The sequence below is a fragment of the Pan paniscus genome, chromosome 10 (assembly GCF_029289425.2).
Source record: "Pan paniscus chromosome 10, NHGRI_mPanPan1-v2.0_pri, whole genome shotgun sequence".
Lineage (NCBI taxonomy): Eukaryota > Metazoa > Chordata > Mammalia > Primates > Hominidae > Pan > Pan paniscus.
Genome location: NC_073259.2, coordinates 101,715,755 through 101,736,027, shown reverse-complemented (window position 1 = coordinate 101,736,027; position 20,273 = coordinate 101,715,755). Strand labels below are relative to the sequence as shown.

The 20,273-nt window shown below is 41.4% G+C and overlaps 1 protein-coding gene across 6 annotated transcripts in view; it reads right to left on the bottom strand.

Moving 5' to 3' along the window:
* The window catches only part of CRADD (CASP2 and RIPK1 domain containing adaptor with death domain), a 373,889-nt gene extending 358,660 nt beyond the window's left edge, over window positions 1-15,229 (bottom strand). For 3 of the 6 annotated variants that reach the window (XR_010108940.1, XM_063593567.1, XM_063593568.1), the window contains exons 1-2: window positions 15,094-15,211; window positions 13,492-13,795 (exon numbers count right to left, since the gene is read on the bottom strand). Coding sequence is in view for 5 of the 6 variants with exons in the window: in XM_063593567.1 (XP_063449637.1) it covers window positions 13,492-13,789 (298 nt within the window). In the remaining variant the exon portion in view is untranslated. Of the gene's footprint in view, window positions 1-6,974; window positions 13,796-14,685; window positions 15,042-15,093 lie in introns of those variants that run through there. The other 3 variants (XM_003816868.4, XM_055095990.3, XM_063593566.1) reach the window with 3 other exon arrangements.
* Window positions 15,230-20,273: the final 5,044 nt, after the last annotated feature.

Below are 20,273 nucleotides of genomic sequence, written 5' to 3'. Positions count from 1 at the left end.
ACTCTCTCCTGGCCTATAAAGTTTCTGCTGAGAAATGTACTACTAGGCTTATTGAAATTGTCTTATATGTTATTTGCTTCTTTTCTCTTGCTGCTGTCAGGATCTTCTCTTTGTCTTTGATTTTTGACAGTTTAATTATAATAAGGCTTAGTGTAGTCTTGTTTGGATTGAATCTAATTAGAGACTTTGACCTTCCTGTACCTGGATATTATATCTTTCCCCAGATTTGGAAAGTTTTCTGCTAATATTTCTTTAAAACAGCTTTCTACCACTTTATCTCTCTTCCTCTGCCTTAACTCCTATTACTCAAATGTTTGTTCTTTTGATGCTGTCTCATAAATCCCATAAGCTTTCTTCATTCCTTTTCATTCTTTTTCTCCTCCAACTGTAATTTTAAATAATGTCTTCAAGTTTACAGATTCTTTCTTCTGCTTGATCAATTCTGCTGTTGATACTCTCTATTGCATTTTTCAGTCCATTAATTTTTATTTCAGCTCCAGAATTTAATTTTAATTTTTACTTTAAGTCCTGGACTACATGTGCAGGATAAACAGGTTTGTTACATAGGTAAATGTGTGCCATGATGGTTTGCTGCACCTATCAACCCATCACTTAGGTATTAAGCCCACATGCATTAGTTATTTTTCCTAATTCAGCTCCAGAATTTCTATTTGATTTTTTTAAATAATTTCAAAATTTCTCATTTTGGTCATTTATTATTTTTCTGACTTCATGCAATTATTTCTCTGGATTTTCTTGAAGTTAGCTACCAGGTAGGCTGCTCTTACAGACCAGCTAGTGTGACAGTCACTTCAACTCCACCGAAGTCTGAATCTCAGCCTTAGAGGTGGGGAGGGCCCTCTTCCACATTCTTAGTGACTGTATCCTGCACTACCTTTCAACCTCAGAAAAAGTAGCTTCTGCCATTCCTGTATTACTTAGAGACCTCTTTTACCCCATTTAGTGGTTAACCATGGTTTGCTTTTCACCAGTTAAAAATTCTTTATATTGGCCAGGCACGGTGGCTCATGCCTGTAATCCCAGCACTTTGGGAGGCCAAGGCGGGCAGATCACCTGAGGTCAGGAGTTCGAGACCAGCCTGGCCAACATGGTGAAACCCTGTCTCTACTAAAAATATAAAAATTAGCCAGGCATGGTGGCGGGCACCAGTAATCCCAGCTACTCGGAAGGCTGAGGCAGGAGAATTGCTTGAACCCGGGAGGCGGAGGTTGCAGTGAGCCAGGATCGCGCCATTGCACCCCAGCCTGGGCGACGAGAGTAAAACTCTGTCTCAAAAAAAAAGAAAAGAAAAGAAAAGAAAATTCTTTATATTAAGTTTTCCCTATTTAAATTACTGTGTGGTTTCTGTCTCCTGAATGAATTGTGACTGGCACATGATGGAATAAAAGGGCTCAAACAAATATGAAAGGCCTGAAAAGTCACATTTGCCCGTAGCACACGACTAATTAATAATAAAGAGATTGAAAGGGAAGAGATATGTTTAAAAACTAAATGAACAAAAATGTCCAAGTCAATCACATTCAAAACCTTTATTTTACCTAATCATATTTCTTAGAAAACATCTTTCATTTTCTTTTGTATTTTTTTAAATTTGGTAACTGTTAAAAAAGAGACTGACATACACATAATGAAAATGCCAGCTATGTGTGAGACCTGAGGCAAGCAAGGGTCAGAAAATAAAGAAGCTGCAGCTAGCCCAGGTCAGGTCATCTAAGCCATGTGACTCCAATCAGATCTAAGAACTGGTAGTAGACTGATAGAGACAGGACCCTAGTGATTAGAAGCACAGACTGTGAGCCAGACTGTCAGTGTTTGAACCTCAGCTCTGCTACTGCCAAGCTGTGTGACCTTGAGCAATTTATCTAACACCTTAGTCTCCTCATCTGTGAAATGCAAATGGTAACAGTAGTGCCTACCTCAAAGGGCTATTATGATAATAAAGTGAGTTTATATATCTAAAGCCCTTAGGCCAGTACCCAATTCAAATTCTCTTTCTAAATCTCCTCTTTACATCTACATTCTCAATCCATTTTTCTCCCCCAATACATTCTGATTTTGGAAAAGTTTAAGGAGACCTATGCTGCTCCAAAACTGCTCTCCAGCGTTTTATCTACCACCTTTGGCCCTCAACCTGGGCCTTGCTGTATGAAGAAGAGGTAAAGCATCCTCCTCCCTTAAAGGGCTATCATTTGTTTTCCAGGCCCATGGGCGTGAGACCTATTCAATCCAAAAAGAAGGAGGATGGCACAGTAGACAACTCTTGCTTCAATCAGCTTTCACCTCTTTCTTTTGGAACTTCCTTTCCCCACTTCAGGTGATTCTGGTGTCCTAGAGGAAGGGCTCATGACCCAAGTTTGGCCAATAGTCTGAATCTGGAAGGAAGGTACAGTGTAGAAACTTGATTGAAGATTACCATCTGATGGCCTGAGATCCCCCACTGTTGCCTCATTCCTGCCCTTATTAAGCCCTGAAACCTTTATCATTCCTTCAAAGCTGTGAACTACCCAATATATTTCAGAGAAATTCCTATTTTTATGTTACATGAAGTTCTACTATTTGAACAGAAGAACCCATATGCATGCTGTTAGACTTGGATATCCCTTCGTTTCCTCATCTATAAAGTGTTTCTAAGATCCCTCCCAGCTCTAACCTTCTATAGTTCTAGCAACAGGACAAGTCACTGCAGATACGCTCTACTTGATCTATAATTCTCCACAGCAACTTCACCATTACTACTCAGCACCCACAGACCTTATCAACAAATGGTAGAATTGGGAGATGCTTTTAAAGTCTTGTATTTAGGTTATAAAACCAGAAGCCTCTCATTTGTCACTTAGTACATCTCGGTGGTATTATTTTGGTAATGGTATTGCCACCCTCTCTGCTATGGTGCTGAGCATAAATAGAACATGAACATTTCCAGGAATTGTCAACTTGGCACTTCTTAGAAGGAGTTAAAGTTTCTTTCATAACATTAACAAAATAAAGCCTAGGAGTAAAACCTGCCCCAAACTTCTTCTAGAAACTACATTCCTTTTCAATTAAAATTTACTGTTTGAAAAAACACAACATACCTTTTTTTCTTTTTTTTAGTCTGGGGGAAATGCCCTCAAAGAATCATATGTATACACTCCTTACTGCTTAAACTGAGGAACAAGCATAAACACAGCTGCCTATTAACATTATGTAAAGCAAACATTCCCACAGCTAGCTATAACAGCAGCCTACAAGTTTGAACTATACCCGTAAAAAGAGAACACTACCTTGCTAAGCATTTGGTGAAACTCTGAAGCTGCACCACCAGAAAAGCTGGTTATTGGAACTGAGGGCTTTAGATAGCAAGATTTAAGAGCTGCAAAAGTGGGACTGGATTCCAGTATCAGGGGAGCCAACACACTATCTCCTGATCACAGCCAAGGAGATTTAGTCTTTTTTTTACTCTCAAAGTAGCAAGTTGAAATGGGAGAGATTCAGGGGCTCTGCTCCGTAACCCCTCCCCACCGTATGGTCTTCCATTAGACCCTAGCCTTCCCCCAACCAAAAAAAAAAAAAAAAAGTATAAAATGAGAGATACAAGAGAGAGATACCAACCAGGAATCAGCCTTAGGACAAGAGGCAAGAAAGAGAAAGCCTCCTGAGGCTGTGTGTCTGGAAGAAACTGGAAGTGGGGGAGTTTCTGAAGAAGAATGAGGGTGATGGGCTGTGGAGCAGCCACAGGTTATCAGAATTAGGAAGAGGAGAAAACTGAATGCCGAGAAAGTGGTTTTATAAGATATGAATCAGTAGGCCTTAAAGTGAAATTTGACTTTATGTTGTGTGACTTTAAGTAAGTTATTTAACATCTATCTCTGTGCTTACATTTTCGCATCTGTTCAAAAGGGTAATAATACCACCTCCCTCATCAAGTTATTGTCAGGATTAAATGAATTAATAAACACAAAGGACTTAGAATATAGCTGGCAGACAGTAAGTCCCCACTAGCTATTATGATTATTTTACTGATGTTATCTGAAGTTATTTGTGAGACACAAAAGACTGCTTTTGCTTTTTTTTTTTTTTTTGAGACAGGGTCTCACTCTGTCACCCAGGATGGAGTGTGCTCTTGACTCATTGCAACCTCTGCCTCCTGGGTTCAAGTGATTCTTGTGCCTCAGCCACCCAAGAAGCTGGGATGACAGGTGTGTGCCACCATGCCCAGCTACTTTTTGTATTTTTAGTAGAAACGGGGTTTTGCCATGTTGCCCAGGCTGGTCTTGAACTCCTGACCTCATGTGATCCTCCCACCTTGGTCTCCCAAACTGTTGGAATTAACAGGCGTGAGCCAATGCACCTGGCCTGAAATTCATTTTTAATTATGAACAAAGACCATGAGCAGACAGACAGCCAGTCTGACAGACTAAGCCAGTCCCACTCTTCCCAACTAGCCATTTGTCTCTCCTTCTCTCTTCCATCCTTGAGCCATCTTCAGCTCACTTTTTAACTGAGAGGAGCATCCAACTCGTTCTTCAGCAGGAGATTCTGTCTCCATATGGACATAACCTGATCTACACAGCACAAGGTACTGCATGTAGTTTGTAATGACTGTACCAAACAATGTGAATAGCAATAAAAATAATTCCCAAATTCAAATTCACTAGCAATTCAAACTCCTCCAATTGTTGCCTCATGTGTGCAGCCTATATATCCCCATAGAGCCCTAATGGATTTTAATGTTGGTAGCAGCATCACCCCCTGTATGGGGTCTGAGATTCTGGAACATTCTTGAGCAACAATGCTCAGGAAATTCAAGGAATAAAAGGATTTGCGAACTAATATCCCTCTACACCCTGATTCCTACCACCCTTCCATCTGGTGCTACCTGAAAATAAGAACAATGCTTCAAGCAAGTACACAGCTTTGGAAAGCCAGGACTTGGAAGCAGTGAGTGAGGAAGGAGGCACGCTCCTAACCAGCTGGTCAGAGCTCAAGGTTCTCAACCCTGGCTGCAATTTAAGATGACCTCGGGAAGCATTTGTACGTGTGCCTGACTTACACATGGGCATGCCCGTGTGTGCCTTTAACATCCCATTGCCCAGAACCCACCCTCCAGAGATCGTGTAATGGATTCACCTGGAGTAGAGCCTGGGCATCAGTAGTTTTGTAAAAGCTCCCCAGGTGATTCCAAAGCATAGCCACAGCTGAGCAACACTGAGTTAAATCAACCCTGATGTTCAATACAGTGTCTGATGCAGCCGAATGGTCTATACATCCACAGAAGGGAGAAAAAAAGGCATAGCCAGAATTTCTAAGTGAAAACAATATCAAATCCATGTTTTAAAGTGAAATGGAGGCATCTCTGCTGGGGCAAGACCTGTCACATGTTTGCTATTCCTAGAAAGACCTGCAATTAGCTGCCAACAGATGCATTATTTCATCAGTCCCATAAATACTCGATGAAAGTCTTCCGCTTTTCCTTTATGTCAGCCTTGCAGAGGTAGGAAGAAAAAAATCTTCTGATAAAATGCAGTACTGAACGATCATCATTTCCTTTTAAATGATTAAAATTAGCATTCATAAAAATAAAATATTTTAGTGAAATCTCATTCCAGCATACCTCTAAAGGCCCTTGGAAATTCTCCTCTTAAAATGAAAAAAAAAATGCATTAGTACAATTTTTTAAAAGCCTCTTTCAATTATTAACACTGCAGCATAATACAATTCCATTTCAAACTCAGTGGGAAGCCAAGATTGCGCAGCAGAAAAAGTCCTAAATCAAGAGTTGCAAAGCCTGGATTCTAGTCCCAGTAATAAATTACATTAACTAGCTGTGTGATCATGGGCAAGTTGACTTAATCTCCCTAGGCCTCTGTTTTCTCAGAGAAAAATTAGATGACCTGTGAGTCCCACCCAGTTCTAAAATTCATAATACCAGGATATGGCTCCATCTTGCTGACTTTGTTTCACTAGCAAGTAAATGTGTTTAAAATTTAGAGAACTTACGAATTTTGAAATTCTAGTTAATTTAACTAATTCCTATCACTGGGCATAAATTGAAAGAGCAAAACTGTGAAGCATCATGAAAACAGCTCTATCTACTATCTATACTAGAACTGGAGCCTTCCTGCTTTAACTATGCCAGCCAGGTGATGGCTCCTCCCCCAGATGCCTGTCTTTCTTTTTAAATTAAAAAAATATATGATGAAAAGCAACTTTTGGCCACATCCTCACACCATTATTATTTTCTTTTTTTTTTTTTTTTTTTTGGGATGGAGTCTCACTCTGTTGCCCAGGCTGGAGTTGGCACAATCTCGGCTCACTGCAACCTCCACCTCCTGAGTTCAAGCAATTCTCCTGCCTCAGCCTCCTGACTAGCTAGGATTACAGGTGCCTGCCACCACACCCTGTTAATTTTTTGTATTTTTAGTAAAAATGGGGTTTCACCATGTTGGCCAGGCTGGTCTCAAACTCCTGACCTCAAGTGATTCACCTGCCTCAGCCTCCCAAAGTGTAGGGATTATAGGCATGAGCCACTACACCCAACCATTATTTCCGTTGGTTTTGTTTTTGTTTTTTAGACGAAGTTTCACTCTTGTCCCCCAGGCTGGAGTGCAATGGCGCGATCTCAGCTCACTACAACCTCCACCTGCCAGGTTCAAGCGATTCTCCTGCCTCAGCCTTCCAAGTAGCTGGGATTCCAGGCGCCTGCCACCACGCCTGGCTAATTTTTGTATTTTAAGTAGAGATGGGGGTTTCACCATGTTGGCCAGGCTGGTCTCAAACTCCTGACCTCAGGTGATCTGCCTGCCTCGGCCTCCCAAAATGCTGGGATTACAGGAGTGAGCCACTGTGCCTGGCCTATTTTTTTATAGTCTCCTTTATGTTGACACATTTCTACTTAAATGTAAGTAATGGTTTTTTCCTAAATAATCTGGTATACTTTCAATCTTATTTCCTATTCAATATTCCTATGAACATTTTTCTTTTTATTTTTGGTTGATACATAAAAATTGTATATATTTATGGGATACAGGGTAATATTTCAGTACATGCATACAATGTGTAATGATCAAATAAGGGCAATCAGTATATCCATCATGTCAAACATTTATTCTTTCTTTGTGTTGGGAATATTCAAAATCCTCTCTTCTAGCATTTTGAAAACACATAATAAATTCCTGTTAACCATATTCACCCTACAGTGCTGGGACATTAGAACTTATTCCACCCATCTAGCTGTAATTTTGTATCCATTAACCAACCTCCCCATCCCTGCCTCCCTCATACCCTTCCCAGTCTCTAATAACCACAATTCTAGTCTCTAAAAGTCATGTATTTTTAAAAGGAACTTCGTAAATAGAAAAGTTTTGCTTGCCATAAATGGAAGGAACCCATTAAGTTGACACAAAAAAAGCAATACAACTAGATTCTAGCTAAATACTGTTGCCCACAGAAGGCTTTAAGCATGAGGACCTCCTATCATTCTTACTGAACTGAAACAGAAATAGAAAGGAAATAACTTTCTCATCATGTAATTCAATATTACTTAATCCCACATCCACACATCAACTAAAGTCATGCTACGAGCCACCCAAGATCACGGCTGCACACACATCTCACATGTTGAGAGCAGAACAAAAGGTAGCCACTGAGCCTCTGCTGATGTGGAATGTGATTCATCCCAGGGAGGAAGGTGTCTTATTAGCCACATTGTCACCTGTGGCTCCCACTCGACTTCCTGTGTATTTGTGGTCCCCTCTATCTGAAAGCTCTCCTCCCTGTATCAACTCTGCAGCCAAACTCAGTTCTCTGCTCAGTGTCCCCTCATCAGAGAGGCTTTCCCTGACCACCCCCACCACCACACATACCGCTTCTCGTCATAGCGCTCTTCACCACCAAATGTTATTTATTCATTTGCTTATTATCTGTCCCTGCCCTTATCCCCTCCCTCTACTAGAATACATTGAACTCCATGAAAATAAGGGCTTTGTTTTGTTTACTGTTATATCTCCAGCACCTACTGTCTTGCACAGGGGTCCCCAACTCCCATACCGGTCCGTGGCCTATTAGGAACCGGATCGCAGAGCAGGAGGTAAGTGGCAGGCAAGCGAGGATTACCACCTGAGCTCCTCCTCCTGTTGGATCAGCAGTGGCATTAGACTTTCACAGGAGCATGAACCTATTGTGAACTGCGCATGCCAGGGATCTAGGTCGCGCACTCCTTATGAGAATCTAATGCCTGGTAATAATCTAAGGTGGAACAGTTTCATCCCGAAACCATCATTCCCCCCAACTCTCCCGTTGGTTGAAAAATTGTCTTCCACAAAACCAGTCCCTGACGCCAAAAAGGTTGGGGACCTCTGGTTTAGCACATGGTCAAGACTCAGCAAATATTTGCTGGATGAACGCATGAATGCCCTCAGCTGATCTGGAGATCCTCCATTTGTCTTTATATACCCAGTACCTGGCATTCAGTAGGTCCTTAGGAAGTATATGAAAATCGGGCTGGGTATACACAGAAACCTGGGCCCTCTGCAGACTCTCCCTTTACCAGAGGGAAGGGTCTTGCTATGGATGCTGACCCACTGTTCTCACTCTAGCACACAGGACGCCACTAGGCAAACACTACTCAGTTACAGTGGAAGCACCTGGATAGACTGCAAGCTAGATACACTGAGACCAACACTGAACTTACATGCAGAGCAAGGTCAATTACGTGGTATGATTGGAGGAACCTATGAAAAGAATCCCAAGCTAGAAACCTCTCTAATAAACCCATCACAATATCTAAAATATCTGCCATTAAGAGCTCAGTGACTTTAGATGCATCCAAGTATGCAACTCAGAGCTAGAATGTATCTCAGGAGGGCGGCAGGTGTGGTTCTGTGTTGTCACTCAAGGCTGGCGCCGCAAGGGGCAGGCAGAGCCCTTGAGCCCACAGGTAGAGGGGAAATGGACTAGCCAGTCCTGCGCACTGCTGTTGTAAGAGCAGCCAGGGAGTCCAGGGCACAGAGTCTATGGGGAGGACAAGATCAAGCCCAGAGAAGGTTGAAGCAAGTGTCAGCTTAGGGACAGCCATTCCAACAGGCTCAAGAGTTGAGACATCCAATGCTGATGCCGGAGGCACTGAGCTGTGTTCCCAGAGCTCTGTTCTTCACTCTCGCCATGGCTAAGAATACATAAAGCATGAATCAAACCAACGGAGGACAGAAAAACAAAAACACTCCCAAGCTTAAAGGAAGACTGGGGCAAAAGGCAGAGAATCATGGCAGACACCCAGACCCACAGCCAGGGCCAACACAGTGGAACAGGGAGGGGGTCCTGTGGCCCAGGAGTCACTCCCACCGTGATTTACGCTGAGTCCCACCAGATGGGGAGGCTGGGCTGCCATCAACCTCCTTTCCAGATCCAGATTAGCTCAGGCACTGGAGGGAGCTTGTCAGTGCCGACAGGCCCCATGAGCAGTGAGAAGCCAGGCAGGCAGGCACAGGCTGCCTTCACCCAGACACAGCACTGTCCCTATCTCCTAAATGACCTGACAGGAGCCCAGAGAGGATTTCCAGCTGATCTAATGTCTAGTATGTGACCTTGGCCAGAGAGACAAACCATGAAGTGTTCTCTCCACGGTGCCAAGGTGGATTAAGTCATTTTATCACCAGAATTCCTCTTTTAAAAGGTAAGAGTCCTTACAGGGTGAGAAAAACACAAAACCAATGATCCATTAACAACTTTAACAACTTAAACCTTTTTTTTTTCCTAACAGAGATTGGGAGACTAGTCACAGAGGCAGATTCTGAGAGAATCAAAAGGTTTAGGGTGTTTTTCTATGTTTTGAGATTTGATGGGGGTGGGGTTCAGAAGAGTACAGAAGAACAAGATACAGCTCAATTCTCTAAAAAAATTACATCCAGCACATAAGTAAAAAGCAACTAACCAGGATCAATCACCAAAATAAAGCCTCTGAGACAGCTCAAAATTTACAAGTGAAACAACAAAAATTAAAACAACAAACCAATAAAGGGGAAACCAAGCATCTCTGGGAAGACCAACACAAGAAAACCTTAGTAAGATAAAATCAGTTCATTCTTAGAGAAGGATCAACGTCTTGGCTAAAAAAGAAGGCCATTCCTTCCCATTTGTTCTCAAGGCCTCCCAAGAGACTACTGAATCCATACAAATTAATTAATAAGTATGATCAAAATGAGGAAAAGGTAAGAAGAGTTTAATGTGTACATACATTAAGAGGTTAATGTGTACACACATTCTCCTATAGTCTAGATCCTCAAAACTCAAAGATATCTTTACAAAAATTTAAGCGGACTATTTTAAATCTTACTAAAATTACTCAATTACAACACTGGAGAAGCACTGAGGTCTTAGGCAGTAGGTTCTGGATTTCTTTTTTATAGGGACGTTAAATTGAAGGGATTTCAACTCTGATACTCTTCCCAGGATTTACAAAATAACAAAACCTAGGTTTCCAATTCAGTAAATCCCAATTTAATTTTAGAATTAAAATATTGCCACCAATTAAATTACTTTAAACATGTAAAAAATATTTTAAGGTCTGAAACAAGAGAAAGTGTTAACTATCAAGTTTAAATGCATCATTTCTTCCATTACTTCCACCCTTTCCTTCCCCCACACATAAAAAACAGTATATCTCTCTATATATACATATATATATATATACACACACACACCTCTAGAACTTATGGTATACAGGATTTTCAAAAACATATGAAGATTTTAAAAGTGATTTTTAGGAGATAGGAAACTATAAAGTGGAGAAGTGAATGAATGATAAACCCGCAATTCAGGGCTTTTCACTGAGTGGGGGTTGGGAATGAGACAAGATTGGGAAGGAGTGCCCGGGGTTTTTAAAGGCAATCGTAATATTATTTTTCTTAAACTGAGTGATGAGGAGACGGGTGTTCGCTGTACCATTATTCTCCATATCTTACTTATATTTTGTAATATTATTTAAAATAGTCAATATTTAATAAATACAAGTCTTTTTTGAAAGAATTTATGTGATTGTCACCGTGGAAGGTATTCAAAGACATATATAAATCAAACCCTCACTTCAGAATGTTTTTTTCAATAGCAGTGTTACTCAGTAAAAAGTAAAACAATTAAGATGACTGTACGAATTTGTTTCAGAGCCAACCTTCCACAGAATTAACAAATCTTGAGAAAAACCTTATTTTTCTAAACTTCTACACAGATATGCTCAATTTTTTTCCCACCATGTACTGCTTCATTCTGTTTGCTTTTTTAAAAAGCTGTTTTTCCTCAGCTTCTCCGTAACTTTCATCATTTTGTAAAAAATGCCTTAATTCTTTCTAACTCTCTGAATGAATCTGAAGAAATAATGGGGTTATGGCCGAGCATGGTGGCTCACGCCTGTAATCCCAGCACTTTGGGAGGCCGAGGTGGGCGGATCATCTGAGGTCGGGAGTTTGAGACCAGCCTGACCAACATGGAGAAACCCCATCTCTACTAAAAATACAAAATTAGCCGGGCATGGTGGCACATGCCTGTAATCCCAGCTACTCGGGAGGCTAAGGCAGAATTGCTTAAACCCGGGAGGCAGAGGTTGCAGAGAGCCGAGATTGCGCCATTGCACTCCAGCCTGGGCAACAAGAGTGAAACTTCATCTCAAAAAAAAAAATGGTATTATACCTCTACGAATGACATACAACAGCATGATCTGTATCACCCAAAATGACCATAAAATTAAATTCAGTATTTTGATAGTGAAAGGCTTTCAGTTCACCTGTTTTGTTGTTTCCAACTATATGAGGCCAGCAGAAACCTCTAAGTCAAATATCAGGAAAACACCAATAATTTTTTAACATTTCTCCAACTCTATGTTATCTATTCTGCTTTCAATAAAGTCATAAAAACATCTAGATACATTTTGTTCAGACATGTGGAGTATTTAATTTTGTAAGGACAATCCAAGCAGTGAATTCCAGTGGTCCTCAAAAGCCAGCTACGTCTAATATTTCAAAAAGCCTAAAGATACATTTACCTGTAATGAGTCCAGACTAGGAATGAAAATACTTTTGCTTTTTCCAGTGGGATCTTACCAGGTCTTCCTAAAGTTAGCTGGCTATGTCATGCTGATCAGGTATTCAGACATATGTCAAAATATGAGGTCCATGGAGCAAAAATAGTAAAAGTGGTCTTATTATCAGTATTCATTTTTTTTAACCAGTATTTAAAAAATAGCAACCACGAAGTCTGGGGCCCACTGAACCGGAATAGTTCTATCACTCTTATGAGAAACCCCAGAGAACCTTGATTCTCTAACTTTGTTAAAAATTTGCAAGCCAACTTTCAATTACTTTTTTTTTTCAATTTTTAATTTTTGCCAGTTCAGTTCTCTGCCCCTCTATCTTTGTAAAACAGAGTCAAGGGAGGTTAAGAAGAAGCAAGTGTTTCCATATCACATCTTCTTCCTGCTACAAGCCAGGCTAACAAAACCAGAACTGTTTCTCTCTTCTCCAGCTTCCAAATCTCCTTCCAATTAAACTGAGACCCTCCCCAAACTATTGCTCTTTGCAAAATTAAATACTCCAGTGTCTGAACAAAGCGAAACTAAAAAGGACACTTTAAACGAATAACCTTTAAAAACAAACTAAGTCAGCCTTCAAAATAATCCCCTTTGGCCACACAGGACAGCCCAGGGGACAGGTGCAGGGCATGCCTTCCTAGAGGCTGTCTCCTCCTCCATGAATCTGACCTTTTCCAGCTGGTAGCTCTGGCACCTCACAAATCAGTTGTCAGTAGGCCGAATGCCTGCTTTCCCATCTGCACTTTCCAAATGGCTCCTGATGCCAACGGCTGAGATATGACCTGGCTCTCTGATGAGAACATGCTTCCCAAGTGACATGCCAGGTTTCCTGGAAGCATTTCTAAATGCATTCTCTGAGCTCCCTCCCTCACCTCCCAGTCACGGTTCATTCTTCCTTCCCTGCACTTCCTAATGCCACCTCCTGATCCTATTCCTCCAACGTCATGTCCCTTCAGTCCCAAATCCTTACCCACTTTCATCAACCATTGACCCTTGTCCTGCCTTACATCCCAACTTCAAATCCAAAGGGCATAGTTCTGGCTAGGTGTGGTGGCTCACCTCTGTAATCCCAGCACTTTGGGAGGCGGAGGTGGGTGGATCACCTGAGGTACGGAGTTCGAGACCAGCCTGGCCAACATGATGAAACCCCATCTCTACTAAAAATACAAAACTTAGCAGGGCACGGTGGCGAATGCCTGTATTCCCAGCAACTCGGGAGGCTGAGGCAAGTGAATTGCTTGAACCCAGGAAGCAGAGGTTGCAGTGAGCCAAGATCACACCATTGCACTCCAGCCTGGGCAACAGAGCGAGACTCTGTCTCAAAAACAAACAAACAAATAAACAAACAAAAAAGCAAAGAGCATAGTTACAACATTTTGGAGCTGGTTCAAAGTGATCTTTCTGAGGCCTACCTGCAGGCAGGTCGGTCATGGCCTCTTCCCTTGCCTTCTTCAGCTTCTCCCTGACCCAGGGAAACTCCTGTAGGGAATCTAGGAATGTATCAAATGCTTTAGGGCCCCTGGAAGGTAGGATATCCAGCAGGAGCATTGTTTTCCGGAGGCCTGTGGTTTGAGCATTGATTTCTTGAATATGGTTTTCCGTCAAGATTCCTTCCTGGTAGAGGTACTGAAGAACCAGTCCCTCCACCAATACCTCTGCACCCAGCTCCAGGCGAAGCGAGCGGAGTACTTGTTTGTCTCTGGCCTCCATTTCTCCCTGGAAAGAGCCAAAATCACAGCTGAAATTACAGACATGTTGATGTGGCCCTAAAGACAGTGTCACTGCAATGTAAGTTCCTTCAGGTCAAGCACATCTTTAAACCATAGCAGACTGCCAGGTCATGGTATTTAATTCACTGGTTAAGCCAAGCCAGGTTAATTTTGAATGTTTCCTAACATAATGAACAACAATGAAGATGAATCATCTTTTCTGTTTCTGCTTTTCACACAATGGGGTCCCAGCTCAATTCCTCGTTCAATAAAGAAATTTGGAAAAAGAAAAAAAAAAAAGTGGGTCAGAGACCCTTCTGAAAAAGCAATTTTTATCTGAAGATTACAGAGCAGCACTAATTTTAACATGCTGGAGAAGAAATGGTGGTTTTATTTTCACATTGCCCTCGTCAGACCTGCACCACCACCACCAAGGCAGAAACTGCCAAGGTGGATGCAGGTGCCCTTTTTTTGATCACCAGTATTTGCAAAACCTGATCAGTAATAGGAGTGCAGGACAGAAATCAGCAGGTTCAGAATTTAAGGCTCTTTTCGCTAAAAGTCCTCTACACGATCACCTTTAAGAAAATTGTTGTTTGTGCCCAGTCTACAATAAACTTTACACAATATACAGTCACAGACTCCATTCCTTCCCACTAAGAATTCCGAATCTCCAGCACAACACTGTCGTGGCCACACATGCATGGGACATTTTATGGGATTTTTTTTCTTTCAAAAAAAGCTCACACCCCAGCACTGGTCAGTAGCCGGGCACGATTTGAAGGTGCAGTTCCACCACCCCTGCACCAGTGTGCTGTGGCTTGGTTGTGTGTAAGGCAGTGAAGGTTAAGTGACCGGGAAGGCAGGCAGGGATGACAGATGGGGCTTCAGACACACCCGGGCAGTACGACCACGGCTAGGCGACACCCGATCCCACACTCCCCCTCGCAACCCTGTAAAGTTCAGGAGGTGACAGGTGAGGAGGGGAGGTGTTCACGTTTGGCTGTGAGCGCCCATTGGGAACTTTTTTAAAAGTCTCTGCTTCGGCCGCTGAAACCCTTGTATCAAACAGGAAGACTACGGGCGGTTTCTGCGGCAACTTGACCCGCTAAAGAGGGAGTGCTGGGAATGAACTTAAGAGCGGACCAAGGGGAGAGCGGGCCTCCGGCACTGCCGCAGCCACCCAGCCTTGGCCCGGATCGGAAATGCGGAGCAAGTTAGCGGGGCGGGGAAGCCCCCGCAGGGCCCAGGTCGCAGACGCTACAATGCAGGACTTTCAAAGAAAGATGGATTCCTGTTACTTACGTCTGCAACCACGTATCTTTGGGGCGGGGGAGAAAAACTGCAACCGGAATCCTGACTGTTAGGGAACCTGCCCCATAAGCACCATCTTTGTTAATGGCGAAAACCCTAAACAGGAAGTGTTGACACCATCTTTGTTGAGGGCAAGTACAGGAAGTGCTGTCGCCATTTTTATTGAGCGTTCAAGGGTCGGATCGAAGCTCTTCCCGCCATGCTTACTGTGGGTAAACAATTCAATAGCGGGGAGATGGACAACCGTAGCGTCACTTAAAGGGTATCTAAGTAATGGAGTAATTGAATCATTGCATTTTAACACAGTAACTCCATCAGGGCCTTGCACACAATTGACCTAACAGAGGGGCAGGTCAAAAGCCACCCTAGTAGAGAAGCCTTCTCTGACCTATCTGATTATAACGGCAAGACAGCTGCGCTCATTTCCTGCACTCCCCATTAACCAGCTTTATTTTTTACGCATCACCATCTTATTAAAACTTTTCACTTATTCATTTGTTTATCCTTCTGCTTCCCTCCATTAAAATGCAAGGTCATTTATTTATATCAAGGGTTCCTGCCCGCAAAGAGTTTACAAATCTGTCAGTCGGATTTCATTGCAGCACTCAGCTAGTTACTCCTAGTCAGAAAGGGATTCGTTAGGGGGAATTGGGGACATTCGAAATCATTGGAAAGGCTGGAGAAGGGCTGAGCTGAACATCCATGGATGACTACCTAGATAAGATTGCTGATTGTGGCTGCTGCCCACAATCAGGAAGATGGCGTCAGGAAGTTGCCATGCCTCGTCCCCAACCTCCTCTCAACACCGACAGAACAATTAACAGGACACTGGAACACTGCTGCAAAAAACGGTGGTCTCCACGGCTGCATTTGCCAGCAGCAAGAAAACAGCACCTGCAAATCTTGCTTTGCTGCGTGCAATTGGTGAGACCAATTTGACATGCAGAATATTAGCAGCAAGGATGTCTAGAGCATGTAGTTGGTAGCTTTCCAGCTTGTGAAACACAAAAAGGTATAGTAAATGAGGGAAGGCCTGACACTTAAAGCCAATCTACTGCATCCACCACATTTTCAATGTGGAAAGCAAGAAAAAATGCATGACCCAAATACAGAGAAACACAGGAATGCCAAATTGGGTGTCCTTCCTCACATTCCTTTGTGAAGCGAGGCAGGCGATCAATAAATACATTCATTGATTCATTTTTAAATCAATTGGATGATACATACAGAAAGTCATATGCTTACTAAAAATCAGTTGACAGTACAGGGGGAAAAAACTCCTAAAATATTATTTCTGCAAAGGTTTTCACAGCCAAACCCTTTGGTGGAAAATGAAAATATCTTTGTTAAGCAAATCAATGGAGAACAGTTCTGAACCTCCCTCCTCAAAACCTTCTAAAAATTGTATTCAATTTACAGTGTTACTATGCCAGTTACCATTTTACTACACCATTAATGACAGTATTTTTACCTATGTGGCAAGTATTATTATTATTACAGTCATGCATTGCATAACAATATTTGGGTCAATGACAGACTGCATATATGATGGTGGTCAGAGCAATAGGCTATGCTATATGGCCTAAGTATGTAGTAGGCTATACCATCTAGGTTTGCATAAGTACATCCTATTTTGTTTGCACAATGACACATTTTTCACAATGTATCTCCACTGTTATAACTGTATTAGCATTTGCATGTATAAAGACTGTGGAATCAGAATGGTCAGTTGTCTTAGGCAAAATCTCACAGCTAATATAGAGCAAAACTTGAAGTCTAATGAAGTTTCTCTGATTTCATGCTCTTTCCAATACACCATACAACCTTGTATAGTGAAGAGTTTATTGTTCTAATGATAGCCAAATATTATTTGCAAATCATCCTGTTGCCACCTCCCATTCTTGATACTCTTGAGTTCCAGGTGCTCTCTTTTCTCTCCCTTTTCCCCTTTTGCTTGAGAATCATTGTCCTTTCCTCAGCAAGATTTCCCATCTGTACATAGACAAGTGTTAGCACCATTCTTTGTCTTCATCCAGATAAAGTGCAGACCACTTGCAACACTGCCAAGCGTTGAAGTTTACAGGTTAAACATCCCTAATACAAAAATTTGAAATCCAGAATCCTCCAAAACCTGCCTGAGAGTGGTGGCTGACACCTGTAATCTCAGCATTTTGGGAAGCCAAGGCAGGCAGATCGTTTGAGCCCAGGAGTTCAGGGCCAGCCTGGGCAACATAGGGAAATCCCATCTCTACAAAAAATACAAAAAATTAGCCAGGCATGTTTGTGTACGCCTGTAGTCCCAGCTTCTCAGGAGGCTGAGGTGGAGAATCAATTGAACCCGGGAGGTGGAGTTTGCAGTGAAACAAGATCATGCCACTGCACTCCGGCCTGGGCGACAGAGAGAGACCCTGTCTCAGAAAAAAAAAAAAAAAAAGAAAAAGAAATGCTCCAAAACCTGAAGCTTTTTGGGTGTCAACATGACACCACAAGTGGAAAATTCCACACCTGACCTTATGTGATGGGTCTCAGTCAAAACACAAACCTTTGTTTCATGTGCAAAATTATTTAAAATATTGTATAAAGTTACTTTCAGGCTATGGGTATAAAAAGTATATATGAAACATAAGTTTTGTGCTTAAACTTGGGTCCCATCCCCAAGTTACCTCATTATGTATATGCAAATATTCCAAAATCCCAAAAAATCCAAAATCCAAAACACTTCTGGTCCCAAGCATGTTGGGTAAGGGATCATCAACCTATGCTAACTTTTTTAGAGAGGAAAAGCAAGTGGATTTTTTTCTAACTGTGAACTTCGATAAATTTCAAACATATAGGAAAGTTGAAACAAATAGCGCAATAAACGCCCATATAAAGTTTCCTATTTCTTGATGACTCATCATATTTGGAAAGGCTTGAGATCTCCTAGGAGCTAGAAGGTGAGCCTTGATGATGATGCCCAGGAGGAGGTGGGGAACCAACAATAGGATCCGTGAGGGTTCACAGAAGAGAAGCAGCCAGAGACAGCAGGAGAGTGTCAGGGCAGCAGCCGAGGGGCATGGCGTCCTATGGTAAACAACCTGAAAGGGTGGCCATTAAAGATCTGACTTAAATCTGCAGCGTGAAGTCTTTAATCATCAAATGCCTCTTCCCATGGCAAATACAGATGAGGATCCATGCTGTCTCTTAAGCAACTAGGCTGAACGACTAGCCCACTGCCATCAGCCACCCCACCTCAGCATACAGCGATACTTCATGGCAGTACACCAAAGACCCAACTTTACTTAGACAGATTAGCTAAGGCCAGAGGGCTTCTAAGGAATGGAACACAGATCAGAATCATTATCACAGGTGGTTACTCCTCCGCTCTGGCCAGACCCTCTGTAATCTGAAATTGTGCCCCCACGGAGGATTAAGCACCTGTTACCCAGTGGTAACGAATCCACAGGAAGGACAGATATTTTCATTTTTCTCTCTCCCCTAGTACGTTTACTTGTGTCAAAATATCCCTATTGTGAGTTTGCAAAATAAAGAGTCAAAAAGAACAAATGCAGTATTTTTCTCTTTCGGTTTGGTCTTTGGTTTTGCAGCCTTCAAAAAATAAATAAAAGGAATTGGATGTTTTGGTTCTTCCTGTTTCATTGATGTAGAAATTAAGTCATGGGGAAAACCAGAGTCTTTTCAAGCATACTTGAAACATTTATTAAAATAGATCATAAATCAGGTCACAAAGAAGCATTAATAAATTCCTGAAAATCACTAGCATACAAACTATGTACTCTATAATTATACAATAAAATTAGATATTTTGACAAAAGGATAGCTTCCATAAATCCCATAAATTTGGAAACTAAATAAAACAATTCTTAAACCCTTGGGTTTAAAAAAAAGTCACACCCTGTATAACTAATAAAATATAGAAAGAAAGAAAGAAAAAGAAAAACGTGATAGTAGAGAAACCTGGCAAACATCGCCTTAACCAAGTGATCAAGGTTAAACATCCCCAGTAATTAGTCATGGAGATATCATGTGCTCCAATACGATGTGACAAGAAAGGCATATCTCCTTTGCAATATTCTCCTTTAAAATTCATAACCTCAGTGTTTTTGTAAGAAAACATCAGACAAACTCAAACTGAGAGATATTCTGTTAGGTTGTTGCAAAACTAATTGTGGTTTTTGCCACTACAAAATATCTGACAAGTACTTTCAAAAATGTCAAGGTCATGAAAGACTGAGAAATTGTTACAGATTGAAGAAGACAAGGAGGTGTGACAACTTGAGGCAGGGAAGGAGCAAGAGAGGGAGGATCAGAAGAGAAAGAAGGAGAAAAGGAACGCCATAAAGGAGTTGCTCATAGTCAGGGAGAAATGAAAACTTCTGGGACCAAATTCCTAGTCCCCATTTTATCTTAGCTATTTTCTTGACATGCAGCATAGAATTTCATATGGTCTCTATTTCCTGGACCAACGCTCCCCAAAAAGAGATGAAATTAAGAATTTGTCAAAAGAAATACAGACATCTATCCCTGTAACTGTAAATCCTTAAAAAAAAAAAAAAAAAAACTCACTTGGAATATGCAAGTGTTGCCTCTTTCTGTATAACTTTTGATTAAGATATGCTGTAGATAATATCATCTGCACTAATAAATTATTATTTTACTAAGTTATGAATTCCAATGATTCATTCAATTCTTTGCTATCTAATTTTCATCTTAATTACTGTTTGTTGTAAAAATCCTGAGACTATTTACAAAAACCTTTTAAAAGAGCCAAATACATTATTATGCAGAGTATCATGTACTAATTTAATACTCCAACAATTCTAGAAATTTGAAGCATTACACCATAAGACTTTAGTGGTGGTAATACTAGGACTATTATAATTTATTAATAATTGACAACAAGAAGTTTCTATTGAGCATTGATTACATGCTATGGTCAGCTAGGGATAACCCACTGAAAGACAGAGATGGTCTTAGTCTTCATGGAACTTAGAATCCAGTGGAGAAAACAAACTTTAACAAGGAAACAAAACAAAAGTAATAATTACAAATTACTGTAAGTGCAATGAAGGAAAGGTGCTTTAATAAGATAAACTGGTTCAGGGGCTGGGAGATGGGAGCTGATTCTAATTCAGTCTTCGGAGAAAGCCTCTCTGAGGAGATGACCTTTC